The sequence below is a fragment of the Myiozetetes cayanensis genome, unplaced genomic scaffold (genome assembly GCF_022539395.1).
Source record: "Myiozetetes cayanensis isolate MyiCay16 unplaced genomic scaffold, myiCay2020 scf1, whole genome shotgun sequence".
Lineage (NCBI taxonomy): Eukaryota > Metazoa > Chordata > Aves > Passeriformes > Tyrannidae > Myiozetetes > Myiozetetes cayanensis.
In genome coordinates this window covers 95002612-95023338 of record NW_026086604.1, presented here as the reverse complement: position 1 = coordinate 95023338, position 20727 = coordinate 95002612, and the positions used below count along the sequence as shown (strand labels likewise).

At 35.8% G+C, this 20727-nt stretch overlaps 1 protein-coding gene across 2 annotated transcripts in view; it reads right to left on the bottom strand.

Moving 5' to 3' along the window:
• ADCY1 (adenylate cyclase 1) overlaps positions 1-20727 on the bottom strand; it is a 154032-nt gene that overhangs the window by 53184 nt on the left and 80121 nt on the right. For both annotated transcript variants that reach the window (XR_007628302.1, XM_050310435.1), the window contains exons 5-7: positions 10404-10531; positions 3643-3801; positions 2072-2213 (exon numbers count right to left, since the gene is read on the bottom strand). Coding sequence is in view for 1 of the 2 variants with exons in the window: in XM_050310435.1 (XP_050166392.1) it covers positions 2072-2213; positions 3643-3801; positions 10404-10531 (429 nt within the window). In the remaining variant the exon portion in view is untranslated. The remainder of the gene's footprint in view (positions 1-2071; positions 2214-3642; positions 3802-10403; positions 10532-20727) is intronic.

Below are 20727 nucleotides of genomic sequence, written 5' to 3'. Positions count from 1 at the left end.
AATGTCAGGGATGATGTATAAGGAATAAAAAATATGTCTGCATTTAAGCTACTGAGGCTCAGGAGGAAGAAATACAATAATAAATCAGAAGATATCTAAATTCATTTAGAGAAATCCCATCTTGTCCCTGCGACATGGGTAGCCTTTTGTTTCTATGTCTCTGAAGAGTTAATGAATTAGTCAGAGTAGGAGGGAACAGCAGGTATTTATTTAGAAGGCAAATATACCATTAAGTAGCTTGTGATCCAGCAACCAGTATGTGAATATACAAAGACCGGGAATGGCTGTGATGGACTGTGACAAACAGCACAGTGACATGCTGATTGATCTGCAAGCCCAGTGGAGAAGCCAGTCAATACCACGAAAATTCATGAAGTGTTTCTTTCTGCCCGTTTGGCTGACATGCCATTGATGCATGCTGGAGAGCTAATGTCATTAGCCAAGCTGTACAGCAGCATCTGCCACTTCCACAGACTCATCAGTGACACCCATGGGTAAGATAGCATTTGTTTTATGTAGTTGATGACAAACCCAATCAGTGGTTTCTCAGCAATCAGCAGCAGTTTCTCAGGAATCTTGCAAAGACAGAGAAATGTGTGCTCACACAGCAGTACACTCTCATTCTTGCAAATTACACATGCATTGACCTGGTTTACTTTCAGATGTCATTGTCAAGCTTCCGTTCCTCAATCACTGATTTATGCAGAGGAGTTCATACAACACAGTTTCTATATGTAATAGTAATAATCACCTTTTCTCTCTGCTTGTCTGTGTGCACCAACATATACAGTAATTTTCTGAAATTCAGCTATTTATTTTCTCAACATGTAATGAAACCTGGTACATAATAACATAGGAAATGAAACTATACATAATGCTGTAGGAGGGAAAACAGCAGAAAACCAAGACAAAAAAATATAGCAGCAATAAGCAACATGCCTACCTTAATTAAACTCCTGCAATAAATCTTTGAATTTTCTTCCTTAGTGAGATTGATTAATTTAGGAACTATTCCTGATTTCAAGAAATCCACCAGAAAAAACTCTGCCAAAACAGAATCCAACCCACTGTTTTTCCACCTGTTTTCTTTCATACTATCTAAACCTGAACTTAATCATATATACTAGAAGAACAAAATGTGAGATTATATGATTTTCATAGCAGATGAGAAAACTACATCTCTCTAATAATAAGATGTTTTAGAGGAAGAGCACAAAAATCAATCTTGCAGCAGTCTTTCCAGGATAAAACAACAGGAGTTTTCAGTCCCAGAACCTAATTCCCCTGGCGACTGGACTCCTGACATTTTCATAAAAACTCACAGAGTCATCAAGTTAAGACCAAAATCCTGATTTCCATAAAAACTCACAGAGTCATCAAGTTAAGAACAAAAACCCGATGGTAGGTATGAAATTCAAGATGACCTATTTGTCCACGGTTACATTTCTCTCAGTCCCTCACTGACTGAAACTGTCAAGCATGTAGCTTTGAGAGCTAAAAATCTGGTATAAAGACATCACTTAAAAACCTGACCAATACTTTCAGAATTGGATATTATAATTTTCCCCCTAAAGGTCAAATCTCTGAATTAAACAGAATCTCAGAGGATAAAGGTACAAAAATCTACTTCCCAAATTCTCTAGCTGAAATAAAGGGCAATAAAGTTTTTCTTGGTCTGTTAGATGTGTTACAGCAGATAACTTTCAAGATCAGTCTCATTTGATGTGGAAAAGGTTGAACAAATAGAAAGTGTTTAAACAAAAATTATGGACTTTCAAGACTCCTACTGAGGTCACAAAACATTCTGCAGTAGATCAAAAGGCTCTGTTCAGTAAATGGTTGAGGAAGAAAGGCATGAATATAGATGTACCTGTTGGAAAACCACTATCACCACCTCATCACATGCTGAGAGTCAAGATACTACCACATTGCACTGCTGGGCCTTCAAGAGTGTTTGAAGAGCCTTTAGAAGTAAGAAATACCAGTATTGCCTCTGCTTTCAGAATAGAACAGAACAGTTGTTAAATTGCAAAAACATATCACAGAATAAGCTAGAATTTGTGGAGCTTACCTTCCTACGATGGGATGGCACAATAAAATACGTTTCAATATTATGCTTCTTCAAGAAACTATTTCTTTCATGACCATATCCTGGTTCTACCTCATAGTCCCCATTTAGGCACTCTAAGGTGGTCTTTGTAATGTGAACTTTCCTGGAGAGAAAAATCAGACGTTGTTTAAAGTAAAGATACAATATGAGCAAGTTGTTACTGAAATATGTTCCTGTGCAGAAGTTCATAAAGAGGTCAAGTTATGTGCAAAACCACTTTTGATGTAAAAAACAAACAAAAAAGTTTTTGTCTTTTCAGCCAAATAGAACAAAGAAAACTTTCTATTATATGCATTTTCTAAACTTGGGCAAACAGAAGGATAACTATTGACTGTCCAAACATTTGCAGATTTTGCTGATTTGTAGAAACTCTGCACATCATCTTCTATATTGTGTGGCTTTCTTAAGTATTTACCTCACTAGTTGCTTGGAAAAACATCCTGCTGTTTGAAACTTATGACTTCAAATCTCTTTTGAGTATAAAGCAGAAACTTCTTTTTTTGTTTCACTTTACATCTCTGACTTGTGTAATTTACTCGTTTTGTAATTTTGTAATTCACTTTGTTTTGGCAGCACAGCCATCTTTGACACTTATTTGTGAGTTTTCTTATCCTGAAATGTCTTCACATTTTCTCCCAAAAGATTCCTTTTCTATTTGAAATGTCTTCAGAGAAGATATCCAAAAAGATTTTACTGCTTTCCTCTAATAAACATGTCCTCAAATTTTTTTTCACTGGAGAACCTTAAGGTAATGAACATGTAAAACACACTGCCAAAATTATCTAGAGCAGATATACACAACAAAAAGATATTCTACTCATTGTTATCACAAAAATCAAGAGGTTCCATTGTCCTCCTGTGCAGCAAATCATGATCTTGTAAAAACTCTACAGAGAATGGTAGATCCCAGTCCAAATGTGAGCTACACACACAGAAGACCACCCATGCACCTTCGTGAAGGTGCACTGTGTGCATTTAAATTGTGTCCAAGACTGTACAAGTACTTAAAATTCCAGGACATGCCCCATGGGTTGCCTGCAAGTTTGTGTGCTACTGTATCATTTGCAAATGCATCTTTAATATTTGAGTTTTCTTTTCTACAGCACACTACTAGTGTTGAAAATCTTGCCATGCAAAAGGAGTAAGGCACCCCCTCGGTCCCCTACAAGCGCAGAGGTGCAAGAGTAAAAATTTCCTGGTATAGCTAAAGGGTTTTACTTTTGTAATAGGAAATGACGCAAGTTTAGCATTCCTACATTCCATTGCATCTTTCCTACTCTTTATATTTGGCAGCTTCTAATAAGAATTTTGTTTGGAAATGTTTTCCTTCTAATTTAACCTATTGCTTATGTAAATATCTAGATCATCTGGAGAATTCCTCAGGATAAATCACATAATACATTGATTGCTCTTGCCAAACACAATCCTTCTTATCAACAGCAATTACATGCAAATGGCTCAAAGGAGGAAATAAATTATTTAACCCCTACAGTTTTCTATGTCTTTTTCAATGGATTTTTTTGGGGACTTACCCAGGCAGTCCTCCAGCTTCCATTACGTTAGCTAAAGTCACATCATTTGACCAGACATCATATTGCCATTTTCGGAGACCCAGGACCCCACAAAGCACCCTGCCTGTATGCAATCCAACTCTCATGTTGAGATCAACCTCTGTGGCTTCTGCAACAGATCTGGAATGGAGAGCATCAGAATATTAATATTATACTGCTCTTGATTTTCTTTTTCTCTCCTTCTCCCAAAGTTATCATATATATATATATATATATATATCATATATATATATGACTGAATAGACAGGATCTTTTAAAATCACAAACAGTATATTCAGATACTGTACTCTTCCTTCACTAGTTTTTAAAGCCATAATAGTAATTCCAACAAAATAACTTTCTTATATTTTAATATATTCTTATCTTTTAATTACTGTTGAACCAAAATCTCAGTATTTCTAAATTTCTTGATCATTTCTGTAAGAAAAGAGGTATGAAGTGAAGATAGTTAAGAAGGTTAATGTATAAGCAATTATTGCCAATCTACTATGTTCTAATTTGTTAAATTATCCAGTTACAGGAATACAGGACAAAGAAAATTATGAAAGCAATAAATCAGTACAAGAACAGCAGATGAAAAGCGATTATAAACACTAATATCTTTCCAAAGCTCCTGCAAGAGTGGCACAGAAAGCATTTGTAACTATGGCCTTGTACCTGTAAATTAAACCTAATGCTCAGAGATTTTCCTAGTCTAGCTGGAAAAGGAGGAATTAATCAGCAAAGTCATTATAAAAAGCATTTTTATTTTTGCTGCCACAATAAGGAAGCATTCTTCATTTCCATAAATGATTGGCAAGCTATAACTTGCACCCTGGATGGAAAAAGCTACCTTGAGGCTAATAGTCTTATACATTACATGCGGAGATAGCACTGTAGATAGATATTTTCAGCTCTTTCTGTTACAAAAACATGTGGCATTCCACAGTTCAGTTGCAGTACAAAGAGAGATAATATTGGGGAATAAAGGAAACTCTCTAATCAGTGTAAGACTTGATTTTCAGTAGTTTTTCTTAATTTGAATTTTCCAATGCATTTAATAGAAGACCTAAACTGAGACTCTAGCTATAATTTTCCCTCGATGTTCATTGATCAATTTTTTTTTTTGAAGTATCATCCAACTATGCTGGATTTGGCAAAGATGACTTTTCAACTACTTCAAGAGTTGTACTTGTTTAAATACAATTAATAGAAAGGTCATCTTATGTCAAGATGTGGGATGTGCAGCACAAGATACCTGACCTCAATTTAAATAGGAAAGCACTGAATCTATGAAGTGCTGAAGAATATACCATGCCAGCCATCACTAATGTAAGCAACATGGAGATCTCTTTTGTCCCCATAGGGAATCTGGGCATAACACATTTTTCAGTCATATTTTATGCAACAGCCCAGGAAGGCCTATGCACAGTTTTGAAAGATTAAATATTTCCTTGTCCTATTTCTACTCACTGCAAGTCAGCTTTCCTTTATTCAATATCTGTTCCCAGTCAAGCCTCAAATACAACTCCAAGGAGGCCTAAAAGGAATCTAGTGTTACAGGGCTCTGTTGTGCACACTGTCCATCTGACACAGCTTTGAGGAAATGAATGGATACCTCAATCTTTGTATCTTTACCTGTACATGTGTATTGTGTCATTAACAGATTGACCTTACACCAAGACCACATGCTGCAAGACAAAGCCCTGCAGGACTACACCTTGCTTGTCTGTTCTCCTGTATAACTAAGTACCTATGTAATTATCTTAACTAATGAATCTGCAAGTGTGTGAATTTCTCTGTTCACAAATGAGTGAGGGTTTTTTGTTGGGTCCCCTCCTTTCTCCACTATTTAAAAAACTGTATAAAACCTCAGACTAAGCGTAAGCAGAAAGACAGTGAAATTCAGACACTGATAAAGTCCACTCCAGACCTTTAACATTGCTTTGTCCTAACTGGCTTTAGTGAGTGGGGGAAATTAAATCTGCTTTTATAAATTTGAATAGAATAACAAAAAGTACATGAAAAGAAATTAGACGAGAAATACAGCATAGCTGACCATATTCCTCGTTAAATAAGTCTGAACTGTATAATGCATCAATGAACTATAAAACAGAATCTGAAAACACTTCATGTTTTGAGCAAAAGATTTCCAGATGTAGTCACTTAGTAAAAAATCTAAATTGAAAATGCATTTCTACATCTTCCCCAGAAGCTACAATATGTTTTAGGGATGCTTTCACCATTATTAAATTTGAGTAGGAAAAAAGTTCATGAGCAGTTCATTAAATTTTTTAATTTATCTTGAAGACCTGTGTGACCTTTATGCAGATAAATTTCCATGAATATACCTCACTGAACTATAAAAAATGAGGAATATTAAGTAATATAAAAAGAACAGACTTCACATAAAAATTCAGAGCAGTACCATGATCATATTCCCAAACAACACCAACATTTCCAAAAAAAATCACAAAAATGTCCAATGAAGCATTTTAAATTATAAATACATTTCTGAAAAAATACCAGCACTACACAAACAAGACATGAATAGGAAAAAGAAGTTTCTCAAATAAATTATTCATTATGACTTTTTCTCTCATAGATTCAAATACAATATACTCAAAAGTTTTCCAAATGTTAACACAAAAGCAGGCCCAGAAACAAATGAAAATCAAAACCCAGTTTCTTTTTAAACCAGATGCATGTAGAGTCTATGTGAGTGACTAATAAGATAACCATCTATCCTGACAGCTCAAGTATCCTACAAGGCCTTTAAATTTTAGTTCTCTCCTTAGCTACAAATATTTCATGTGATGCTACAAGCCATCAAAGTAATTTAAATCATCTGCAGAACAGCTCCAAACCTATGCTCCTGAGCATTTGAAGGGGGAGAAAAAAAGCCCTGGATCCCATTTCTTATAATTATTTAGGGCTTTTCTTTAGGACTAAAAATACCTGCATAGAAATAGATGTTTCCTGGTTGAAGGCATAGATATGATTTTTGGTTCAATTACATACACTTTCCCCGAGTGTTGCTCAGCTGCAGCGTGGCAGCAGAGCACTAGGAGAGAGAGTCTGGGCTGTGAAGGGCTGCTAGAGGTGCAAGCTGACTAAGCTTTCACCACTGGTAGACAGCTTCCTCCATTGCTAAAAAGGCAGCTGCTGGTTCTCCCAGAACTCAAGGTCAATTTACTCCTACCAGTTCAAATTTTTCCAGGCCTGGAACCTCTGGAGGACATGGGGAAAAACTTCAACAGTGTTGACATCAGGAAAGTTAATGCTTCTGTCTCTTTCCTCATACAAAATATTACACAGGAAAACTTGGTATTTCCATTTGACTTCCTCAAACTGGCAACTGTAGTTCCTCTCCCTTCCCCTTGGTCATCTGATGACCAAACCCATAAAAAGAAGACAATTTGAGCATCAACTTCCCTACTGCCCACTGCAACCAAGCAGCAACACAATGTGCAGGTGCAAAATAAGCCCAATTTCCATAAGTGAGGTCTTACATGACAACTGGTGGAGTCATCTGTATGGGATAAAAACACCTATATGACACAGAAAAGCTGATAAACCCCACTGGGATGCCCAGTTCTCAAGGAGCAAGGGTTCACAGACACTTTCCTTCAGACCTCTTCAAAGAGGGCCACATGCAGCAGGAACATTCAATCAGAAGGTCAGATGAGACTTATTCTAAAGTAATCCTCCCCCTTCTCTCCACTGTAATACATGTAGGTTAAACTGAAGCAGTCAGCAGCAGCTGCTGTGATCTACAGATATGCTCCTATCATGCCATGCAACTGCTACTGTACACATAGCCAGTGATGCACTAGAGGTGCAACCTAGTAAGACATCAAGGGAAGAAATAACATGAAAATTTACTGCCTATGTGACAATGGGAATGATTACTGGATCCCATTAAAGTTTTGAGAAGTTTATTAATGTTAACCCTAGTATTTTGACCCAGTCTAAAATCTAGAATTTATATGCTGTTCACTCAGATTCTCTCTTTATTTCCAACTGGAAACATTATGGATCAGTTTTTTCCCCTCTAGTGTTATTGAATGCATTTAAATTTCTCCCTCATTTCATCATGTTTCATCTCCTAAGAGGAATTTTTGGACTGAACTGAAGAATTGTTTAACATAATTTATATCCATTGATGAAGTGCTCTGTAAGGAAAGATAAACTATTATTAAGAATGTGTAAATCTGCCCCCATAACACTAGCTTAAACAAGAATTCCACACAGTTTTTGGAAGAGAGAGAGAGGGAAGAGCTTGGTTATCTAGGCAAAGCTTTTCTACGTAGCAATTAGCTATCAAATACATCTGTTTACAATGTAAAACACAGTAGCACATAAGACTGGAACCTTCAAATGTGGCAGTCAATTTAAGTAACATGAAGAGAGTACTTGGCCTAACACACTGGTCATAGCCAAGGTTAGGACAACATCTGCCATGTTAGACCAATAAGACGTATTAGAGGTTCTAATGTTAGATTTTAATTTTAATTTAAAATTTCAATTATATTACTGACGAAAACCTGACATTTGAAATTCATATAGTGAAAGCAAAATTGGTAGTATGAAACATTTAACTCCACTTACTGCCTTGGTGGTTTAAGTGACACTAAAGTGGAAAAAACACCTGGTCTGTACTGTAGCACTGACACAATGGCAGCAGATATTCTTTTGGAATAGAAACAGAAGGTAATACTATCTGTTTTGTTGGGGTTTTGAGAAAAAAGGAGGTCATCCCATAATGATTCTAGTCTGACCTTAACTGTGCCCTTGAAGAAAACACTTTGAAGAAGGCAGATGAACTCGTGAAAATAATTTTTTTTTAATACTTTGAAAATTATGTTCTCAGATGATACTCAGGGTACTATATTGCAGGATACTTTAATAACAGTTACACAGCACATGAAGTGAATGGAATGTATCAATTTATATGAACACATTATAACATTCAACCCAGTCCAATCACAGAACCACCAACCAGGCACCAGAAGTTTCTATTCTTTGATTTTACAGAAAAAACCCCACATCTTGGTGGTAACGTATTTTATAACACTTCTTAAGGCCAAGGCTTTCTTATAAGTGGAGTATCCATATACTGCTGAAAGAATACACATATTCTTTGGGGATTTTATAGTATCATGGACTATCATAAATTATAGATTCATAGATTACAAAGTATTTTACCAATTTTACAGTGTTTACAAACATGCTGAACTTGCATTGAATGAGGGAGAATATGGATTCATTTACTCAACTCTTCACACTCAGAGATATAACATGTTTAGCAAATGAAAAGGACAAGCTTCTGACAGTGAAGTAGGAATGCAACACTTTATTTTCTATTTGTTTGATTATTAGGCTTTGTTTATCAGTCCCATGAGATGCAAAGTCACTTTTTTTTTTACTTCCCCCTTTCATCCAGAGATGGATACCAGCTGGTAGTCTTCTCAATATTATAATAAAAACACATGGATTGATCTAGAATTGAGAAATAGCCTCTGATTGCTTTAAGTACTTCTTCCTTTTTTGTATGCTTTCAAGCCCTCTGCAAAGAAACATCAGTGAATCCAGAAAAGTTTAAGTAGGTAAAATGTTCCAAATAAAAACTGCATAATTTGAATTCATAAGCTTTATGATTGCTTATTTTATTTTTTCATTATTTTTTTTTAAATTGAGATTACACTACGTTCTGTTCACCTTCACAGAGAAGGCAGGTCCTCTCTGTGTACAATGGAAAAACTTGGGGATTAACTGAGGGGAAGAACCGTGAGCCAGCTCCATATTCCCAGCAGTCCAGATGACAAAAGAGAGCAAGAATACCTGGCTAATTGCAACAGTGGTCAAACACTTTCCAGTACAGAACAGGCTAAGGCCCCTGATGTGAAACACCTGTCCAAGCTCATTTTTAACATAATAGTACTGTGCTATTTACAGTATTTAATTATACACAGATATTAATACAGGTGCACATTCCCTCCTATAGCCTCCTGGTAAAGCACATACACACACTCCCACAAACACAGAGCAATACAGTAGTGAAGAAAATTGCCATCTTTATCCTTTCCCTCCTATGCAATGAAATAGATCTCCAGATCTCATGAAAAGCTTATTCACAGTTCTGTAATATTCATACTTTTTTCCTTAGCAAAATAATGATCAATGCAGACCTCTCAAGCATAAAAAAAAAAGTCTTCTGAGCAGCAAAGCAAATTTCACGTTACATTTCTGAAAAGCAGAATAAATGAAAGGTTTAAACATGACATACAAAAAGGAGTTATCAGCAAGCTAAGTTTTTGAGACTACAAACACATATACAACAGGTATACATCAGGACTGGTTTCAGGTTTACATACTGGTGTGCAAAATCTGCTATGTTTATCACTGCAAAACAAGAAATTTGACTCCTTTCTTTGTGGCAATTAGCAATAGGTATATTTTGTTATTTCCCAGCATCTTCCTGCCACCTGATCAGTATGTGTATGTGCCTTTATATACTCATCCTATTGCACTTACTCCTTACAGTCATTAAATGGAGTGGAAAATCAGTGTCTAGAATGACCCTTCCTAAAAGCAGTATCCTGTGACCTGAATGCAAGAGTGTGAATTGCCAGATTGGCAATGCTAGCAGAAACTGATGTTTTTCTACTAACACACTTCCTGAACACCATGTAGAAGTTGTTGCAGCACTCCTTTCTGGATTCACTGTGCGTGGTACTTACGTGATGGTGTCAATCATATCCAGTCCCATTTCGACACAGCAGTGGGCGTGATCTGTTTTGGGCTGGGTCAATCCTGATACACAGTAGTAACAGTCCCCTAGGATTTTTATTCTTCTGCAATGATTTTCCTTTCATAAAAAGAGAATGGGAAAAGTTTTACTGTTCATATAAATATTCCAACATTAACAGGGTAAAATCTTCTCTAATACCATGCAATCATTCAGGGAATGTTTTTGTGGTCAAATGAAGCGATTGGCAGTTCATGAAATCTGGGTTCCCCAAACACAACAGCTGACATACACACGTTTTTTAATTTATTTATAAATACACACATATATACTGGGTATCAGCCCTGCACTGTTCAACACACATGGGAGTTAACACTGCTTAAAACCATAGTTCTGAACAAATATTATTGCCTTGCCTGCATGCTAGGTCAGTATGAATTCGAGATTTGCAGTGAGACTTCATTTCTCTATGAACCCAAACCAAAGGACAGAAACCAAACTACTACTGAATATCAGGAAATGTTTGCACTCTGGGAAGCTTTTATTTCAAATTTAGTTCAAATTTAACATGAAAGACTATGTATTTATCTGCAAAGGTACACACATTTGTACATTATCAATTCATAAATGACAATTTACAATACAGTATGATTAGTATGACAGACTTGCTGATCAGAAGCTACAGTCAGTTTGCATTACCATCAAATTTATCTCATGTTTGCATGAAATTTAATTTCTACAGCCAAAGATATCTGGCTAAATCTCTCTCATTTTAAAAAACCAATCATGACATGTGATAATTGCCACATCAGTCTGAGCAGGAAATTCATTTCCAAACATAACAAAATGTCTTTAAGAAAGCAGTAACTTTAACTAGTAAACTATGAGGAGACCTGAGGAGATGATATCTTTTGTAACTAGACTATGGCAACTTCTACCCATTTAGATTTTGTTACAGAAAAATAAGTAAACTTAATAAATGAATCCTACTTACACAGCTGGGACTATGCCAGTAAGACCTGCAAAATTAACTATTATGAATATGATGGGAGGGGACTAGAAAAAATTTGATGCCTTCCCCAGCAGTATTCTATACAGGCTTGACTTCAGCAACACAGAAAGGGGAAAAAAAGAGCAGTGGTGATGATGGAATTTAAAATTTCTGGAAAAAACCCACTCTAATCATAGAATCATACTTGTTCAGTTTCTCATACAGGTACATATTCTCATCCGGTTTCCTGTCGACAAGAATTGAAGGCTTTCTGAGTGGACAACACTCTTCACATCATTACCCATACTCCAGCTCAGAAACAGTGGTTATGCCTACGGTGATCTTTTTCTCTCTGAAATGTCACAATGTATACCAGCATTTGGGGCTCATCCACACTCTTCCAGCAGCAGGCATTCACAACCCTCCTTGTTGTGATGGTACTGAGTATTGAACAAATACTATATAATGAGAATTACCTCTGTTTACACACGGAAGAAGTTATGCTACCACTGTTTGGGACAATTAGTTTGTCTATTTGTTTTATAAATTAAGCAACAAATCCAGATATCAAATCAAAGAAGAGATCTGTCTTTATGGGTATGCTTAAGTAGTAGAAAAGGCTTTTCCAATAGTGTCTACTTAACATTTCTTCTGCTGTACAGTAGGATTTTAAATATAACCCTAATTATCATTGCTAATACATATTTTAATAAATATAAGCATATTTTAAAAGGATTATCACCAGGGCCTTAAGAGTATTTCCACAGCCTACAGTCAAGAAGTGCCTCACCAGTTTTACCTAGACTTTTTTGAGATGCCTAGCTAAGTGGTATTATATAAGTAAAATTATTATTGATGCATACAAAGTAATATGCAGATCTCAAAATCTATCTTGACACAAAATAGCCCTTCTAATTAAAGTTTTTTGGAGAGAAACCACTATGTGATTTAATATAAACCAAAAAGATTTTTACTAGATAGCACTAATTTATACTGTCAAAATAAGCCTTTTTTTTTTAAATTAATTTATTTGTTTATTTTATTTTGGGCAAATCTTGAATCAGTAGAGGGTTCTCAGTAGTTAAAGCTGAAACCTGCTTTCCAAAATAAATCCAATTTTGTCCCACACTTTAAAATCTTCTATAAGGCTCTTTTCATCTTCACATTTGGTATGCATGATTTGTGGCCAGGCAATGTCTATTTTACCCATAGGAAAGCTATTCATAAAAACCATATCAGTAACCCAGGGTTAACAATACATACATGTTAATCAATCAGTGATTTCTCTTAATAGTGACTCATTTCTAACAACTTGGTAAAAGCCTGGTAGACAGTTTAACAAAATAAAAAAAAAAACACAACAAAAAAACTAGAGCTTAATCCATTAACAGTTTTCCAATTCAATGTATTGTTTATACAGAAGAGAAATAAAAGAAAATAATTGTGACACTTTTTTCTGGAAAAATAGTTATATTGATGGAAGACGTATGGCTAAATAATCACTCTGCTTGTTCCTTATCAGATGTTATCCTCACTGTCCTCATTTTTAATAGTTAATTAATATACAGTAAACTCTAGAAAAATTGTTTGTTTTCTTCTTCTTGAAATGTGAGGCAGATTTCCAGGAAAGAGTCACAATGTAGTTTTGTAAAAGCAATCTTTTTAAGAATTGATATGCAAATTAATAAAACAAACCCTTTCTCTCTCATTTTGTTTCCTCAGCAACTTCCAAAGACACTCATGACTCATCAGTATTCTTCACATTTGTGACAGTGTAGAATTCAAGTATTTAGTTACAAATTCTAGTCACAATTGATAGAAGCAACGTCTGTTTAGAAACAGCTGATAATTTCATTTTATATACATGATATAAAGCACTAGAGATTGCTAGCATTGCATTAGCCAGGCAGCTTGCCCACCTGCAGTGCCTTACTAAGACATTTCCGAGTGGATCTGGAGAAATCCCTCCAGCACAACTGTCCGTCATAGGGTTTGTCAGTGTGTAGTGCAAGCCCAGCTTGGAAAGCAGAGGATACTTCAAGTTGCTAAGAGCTTTCTTTACACTTTCAGACAAGCACTTTATAAAGCAGTTCATTCTACGATCTGCGAGGTGGAAAAAAGGAGCAGGGGGAGGTTTCTGTTTCAAACAACTGGGTTTTTGCTGTTGTTGAAGTTCTTTATTTAATGCATTTTGCAGAAAGAGTGAAGTCTGTCAACTTAGACTGAAATACTGAGAATTCAGACCATTAACTCCACATTCTTGTACTACAGAAGTCAAATGTTGTTTTGTATACTCAGGATATAGTTATTTTGTAATAAAAAGGGCAAAGATTTTACAGTTGGTAAAAAAGTTTTTTATATATACGTGTGTGTGTATATATATATATATATATAGGTTGTCTCAAAGAAATAGAAAAGAAGCTGTCAGACTTCTCCCAGTAAAAGGCATAAGCATAAGCAGATGTTCTCTATAAGAGAGAGATTGTACTGAATAAGTGCAAAGTCTTCTAAAGGAGGATCTTTCTCAGATATCAGATTGCAACAATCCTTGTTGTCACTGCTGGGATTGTTGCCTTTTTTTTTTTTTTCTAACAGGTTATCTAAGTAAGTTTTACATGAACAGATCCAAAGTCAGGATCAATTCTTGTTACTTGTAATGTTGTCTGGTAGCAGAAGAGCCTCTTTAAAGCTTTTATTTTAGAGATGGCAGACACTAATGCTGGAAAGAGACCCTGGTCTTCCTTCTGTCACTGCAACAATCTATATATTTCTACATCGTCATGTGTTATCATGTTATGTGACATCTATCAAAGTGAGCCAAAAAGGAAGGTCAGACTTCAATTTTAAAAAGCAAGATTTTAAAAGCTAAATGCTGAGCTCTGTCTCGTAACTCCACTAACTGCAGTGGAATTGTACAAAGGGTGAATCCTACCTTGTGTGACTTAATTGCAATATATTTTATGCTTATTATATACACCCATATCTTTGTCAGCAAGCCTGCTAGCAATCTGATTTGCAGCTATGCTTTTCAGACTTTTACTATCCTACCCTCCTGGAATCAAAATCTATACATAGGAGGGAATTTAATTATCCATAAATTAGAAAGACACCTTTTTGCCATTCCTAATAAAAACTGCATCACCTAAGGTACATAAAAAGGTTCTTTACCATATCCAGTCAATTTGGATTTAGTTATGCTTTGCAGAGTAAGAGAAAAGATTAATAAGGCCTACAAAAAATGCATAAGCAGTGATTCCCATTTCCCCTAACTCAGACCCTACCAGTCTTACGCTCCCTCAGAATGGTGTGGACATGAGCAATGATAACATTTCATTTTCTTTAGGCCAGAAAAAGGAGTTTGGTCACTATCTGCAATGCTTAGTGATTGCAAAGTTAGAGTCTTAAAGAGAAAAAGAGAAAATAGAAAACTAAAACCAACACATGTTCAGGTTCAGCTATTTAAATGTTTGGGCAAAAGGGAGGAGATTTATTAGGTCTGGACTTAGATAAGGCTTCAGCATCCTCACTATATCTCAGACTTCAGCACTAGGGAGATCTCTGGATATTGTCCCTGCATAGCTGCAAATTAGTACAAGAGCAGCACTACATATAGCAGAGGAGTGGGAGGAGATGGATGCACTGGCAGTAAAGGAAACAGCCCTTGAGCTCAAAACCCCTTCATGCCTTCCCCCTCCATTCACTGCCTGAAGCTGTTTGAATCTGTCGGGGGGAAAAAATTGCCTGACTCACTGAAAAAAATCAGTTAACTCAATGTTTTCTTCACATGAAGAGAAGCCTTGGGCAGAGGGAAACTTCTAAATGCAAATCTCTGATAGCTCAGTTTTCACTGAGAGTAGAATTAATTCTGGGAGGAAGTGGTGAACTGGGAGAGCTGAAGAAGGATTACGGACTAGTTTCCTAGCTCTCCTGTCAACAGTTTCATCACTGGGGCCAGCCAGTGCCATAGAGGGGCATGGTCACCTTCCCTTACAAATGTTCAACGAGCCAAAAGGAAGATCAGTGACCTCAAGGAAAGGATGCATCACAGCGGTACTTCTGTGTTTCTTTCCTTTTCGCATTTGTTTTCTTTTTCTTACTTCTTGGATTATCAGTAATTTTCATTTGGAAAGTTCCATTCCAACAGCTTAATCCCAGCACTTTGTACATTCAGTTGTACTCAGAGCTGAACTGTTTTTATCACATAGGCAAAAGGAATCAAATTTTCAGTTCATATTAGTCAGCATGGTATTATGTGTTTCAGGGGAACTACACTCCTTTATACAAACTATCCCTCTTTTCCTCAGGGACTCAAGCCATAATTCAATAATCCTGGCTAACCATATCACAGTAACAACCCTTTCTTTGTTATTATTGTGTAAAATTACTATTGGGGGAAAAAATGTAAGCACCTCTAAAACTCCCCAAAGATGTAAAATAATAAGGAATTACATTCGCTGTTTATATCTCTTCACAAACCTAGATCTTCATTCTGCTTCCAAAGAAGTCTTGAGAGAAGACAAAATAAGATTCACCACTGTTACCACTGAAACTTATTTTCAGTGTATATATCATGGGCAGTATATTTAACATTTATAACTGAATGCAGAGTTTACTCACACCATCTGCAACTTTCATTAATGACAAACAATAATTTCCCTTATTTATTTTTTTCAGAAAAACAAAATAGATTTACCAACATGGTTTCTACATGTAGTATCCAAATCTATTTTAGTAACCATGTTGGATGTGGGCCACAACATGTGAGAGATTATTGAAGCCACCTTATCAGATAAGCTTTGTAATAAAATCCTAAGTGCAATAAAGTGACATGCAAACTGCCACCAGCTCAATTACATTGCAGTGTGCCAATACAGCTAATACACTTATGAAAATTGTCCCGCCCATTAAAAAATTTCATTGAACCCTGCCAATTACTACAAACACATTTTACCATTTTTTCACACAAGTTTTGAACTGTAGGTTTAAAAACTGAAACAACTGTTTTCATAACCTTTTAATGGAATGAATTCTGCAGATAGTAACTTTATCAACTTACATTGGTTCTTGCACATCTGCTAGTCCCAGCATAAAAAAGCTTTGAGAATGAGCTAACTGCAATACTCCAGAGTTTGATTTAGCAGAGTAATGGAGACATACTTACTATAATAAGAGTTAGTATAGTACTTAATAAGAAGAGTTGCTGCAGAGTGGCAGAAAATAGGAAAGGAAAACAAATCAGGTTACAGTACAGGAGGTGACATAGAAAATTACTTTATAAGATCTGATTGAGGAAAGCAGGCCATCTCCAGATAAGCATACATAAGCTTGTAATTTAGTAATGTGTTTGTGAAGTCATCACAAATTACCTGCCATCATGGGAGCCATATAATTCATAAACAAATGTAGAAATATTCAGGATAGCTTAAAAAGGACAACATTTTGTTTCAAATGCTTTCCCTCAGTTTTATTGGCAATTATATATGCTGACCTGCAATAACCTACTGGTTTCTTGGTCTAACTTTTCTGTGCATTACTACTCTCACAATAAATTTTTTCCTTGCTCCACATGGAACATAATTTTACAAAACTAGAATGTTAAATGTTTTTAGTCCTGGAGAATGAGACACATATGAGACAGTCATATATGTTAATTTACTTAGAAACAAAAAAGGATTTTAGCAAGAATATTTTACACAATAATTATGACTGACATGCACGATTGTCTCCTTCCTAGCTTTTATTAAGTAACCTTTTAGATTCTGTCTTTTTATGAAGAGATATATCCCAGGAGAACCAAGCCTAAAACAAATACATTATAAACTGTTGAAAAAAATGAGCTCTAAATTTCAGGAAATGGTTAGTTTTCCAGATTCCAGAAATATTTTTCTCTATGCTAACTGCATAGACATAATAACCAGTTTCATCATGAGTGCCTGCAATTCAAGCACCTGAAGCTGATTGGAATAATCCAGTATAGCCACATACAGAGATCCAAACCCCAGATTTGCAGCATACAAACTCAGGAAGAATTTGGTAATTTACCACAAGCATACAAATTATGACAAGGATTGTGACAAAGAATTAGCATACCAAGCACAGTATCCTCTTTCCTAAAGCATACTGAATAATAGGTAAGATCTAATTTCTGTGGTCCTTGCCCATTTGTATGTTCCTACAATACTTGAAGCGTGTGACAATTTTCTCCACGGAAAACTGTCCCCCAGACAATTATTTTAGCTTCACACCATGCACCCATTATTAGTTCCTGATCCTACAGAGTTACAATAGGCCTGTTCATTAAGACTACTTTAATTTTAAAAAGTTTACTTCCTTAGGTCTCTTAGAGACACCTCTCCAGATGGCTGTTTAGAACTGGATTCAAGCTTATGTCAGTGATCTGTCTCAGTGTGATCCTGTGCCTCTGCTGACTCTCAAAGTGTAATGGGGGAAACAAGACATCTTAAAATTAGCCTTTATAAATATCCCCTACCAAGTGCACACCAATTTCCACAAAGAAGAATTACACGCTGTAAGTTTATACCTATGCTTTCCAGCACTAACTTTGCCATCTAAGCCAGCCCACAAAACTTTGTTCATTTTATATTTTAAAAATACATCATAATTATCTTAATAAAAAGTAAAAGCAATCAATAGATGCAGTAGAAGCAATTTCATAGACTGATTGCTTCTTGGAAAAGCTAGTTCAACACTCAGCAAAGAACTGACTGTTCTTGACACAGTTAAAAAACACACAGGATGATTAAAATATCACTTACTGACTCTTTGCCTAAGGTTCTCAGAGACAATGTTTTTTAGTTCAGTATCTTTAAGCCTGAAGAGGGACAAAAGGCCACTTCAGTAACACAAATATGTGAAGTAAAACTTGTTAAATGTTAAGAAGGTACTCAGGGAAGAATACTAAATTAAAATGGAAAAAAAAAAAATTGACTCAGCCTACAAATACTGACAAAACCTGGAGGTATACCTAACTGTAAACAGAAAGAACAAGGAAGTGGTGTATGTCAGTCCACCTAATAGATGAGATGCCAAAAGTGGCACAATGCAAGATCTTTCAGTCAGAATATCAATATCTTTTTCTAGTGATATCCTTTGAAAAACACCTGAAATTCATTTATCCTTGTCCACTCGTAAATGAAAAGTCTTAGAAGTATAAGATACAGTAACAGGGAAGTTGAAAGGGAAATAACTGAATCTGTAAACACAAATATGCAGGATGTATGTGAGAAAAATCTAACACAGAAAAGAGCAATAAAATAAGATATGTCTAAAAATCAAACCTATTTCATTACAACACAGAATGCTGAATAAATGCCTCCTCTTCTCTATTAAGATGATTTATTACAAGTAAAATATTTTGGGCATGTCTAAACTGTATCACAACATAGTAGAGCTTTGACCATGACAGTTCTCAAGCAGGGACATGTGCAGCTCTATGGGATGCTACTTGGGTAACTGCAGCCCAGAGAATCTCCCTTGTTCCCAGTAAATCCATGCCACGGTTAAAGCATGAAGAGAAAATGCAGTGAAATATGCAGTGCATTAAATTAACAAGGTACTCAGCCTAAGTGTCATGTGTCCAGAAATTCTGCAAACATAAAACCAGCTTAATGCAAGTAATTATATCTGACTAAAATGTGTCACTCTTACAAGCTAAAGAATGACAAACTGAAACTGAGTTGTATCAGAGGTTGATTGCAAGGCACCTGAAGACCTCATGCAAAGATCAGCTACTTGAAGCATTTATTGATAATATGTAATGCAGAATGACTATCAGCAGGGTGAAATCTGAGATCGCACAAAGTTACCCTTGTTTAGTGGGAAGAAATCAAAAAGCTTCAAAGCAACAGCCAGAAGTGAGTAAACTAAGCCTGAACAGCATATAAAATCCAATAGAAATCAATACAAAGTAATTCTTTCTATTTGAACTAGTCATGGACCTTACCAGAAACTTCACCAACTGTGTATGTTCAGGAAGGTAGCGTGCTATGGTTATGTACAGTCCCACAGTCTCAAGGGAACCCTTGCATGGACAGACTTATCTAAAACGCTTATATCAGGGTGCCTAAAGACTCTGACATTACAAGACTTCATTAATCAGTCATACAAATGAATCCTGAGGCATTTATAACAGCGCCTCCCCATGTGGATTCTCTGATATCTGACTAGGATGAAATTACACTCTTGCAAGGATACTAATATTGCCATTCTTTTTTGTTGAGCTTTATATTTTTGAGACTCACATTCCTTTCTTCAGAGTGACTGAAGTTGACCCTAGGACTCAAAAGTTATTGAGGAGACCACAAAATTCTATATAAAATATGATTATCTAATATTGTTTCTTTAAGAAACCAAACTTTGCTATTGTGAAAACAGAAATCATGTCATAATTTTCAGGGACCATCTAGACAATGCTGTTAATCGTATGGTTCAGTTTTAGGTAATACTACAAGGAGCAGGGATTTTGACTTGATGACTCTTATGGGTCCCTTCCAACTCAAGATATTTTACAATTCTGTGATTTTAAGTACTGTGTTTGGACCATCTCTTCTCTAGCACAGTTCAAAGACTCAGTGATTTACAAAGTAAAATATGCTATGCAAAGACAAGTGTTTAAAAACATTTTCTCTAGAGGTGAATAAAAGTGAAAGGGCATGATAAAAGTACAAAACAGTTCTAGCAGAAAGTAATACCAGGATTTCTTTTCCCCTCTATATTAACAGAATGTACAAGGATGCTTTGAAAGGAATTGAATGACAATATATTGAAAACTAAGGTTTGCCTTCAGAACTCCCTTTCATGAGTTGTAACTGTATTTGAAGCTATTGTGATTAAAAAAAAAAAAAAAAAAGGTAGCATTTCAAAGACAGCAAAACTACATGCCTGACCAAGAAAAAAAGCCCAAAAGGACAGCATATAGAAAGAGAGAAATAACTAATGAAAAAAGTATGAAACAGTTTCTAAATGTCAGAAGGACAAACTTTAGCAGAACTATGCTGTCAAAAAACAAAGACTCACTATTCCAACAACATGTCAATGTGCCAAGACTCTTAATGAGGCTCCCAGCCAACATATGCTACCTTACACTTATTACACTTCCCAGAGTGGTGACAGGGATTCTTTTTAAGCATTACATTTTTAAGACAGGGAATTATTTTAACGAGGGTTGTCAGAAACTGCCCCTTCCAGTTGACTTTGCTTCCCAAGAAATAGCAGCACACAGCTTGCATACTCATAGATTGCACTTTATTAGTCACAGCAAGCATATTTATCACTGTTACACTTCTCTTTTAAGACCCTACAGTTT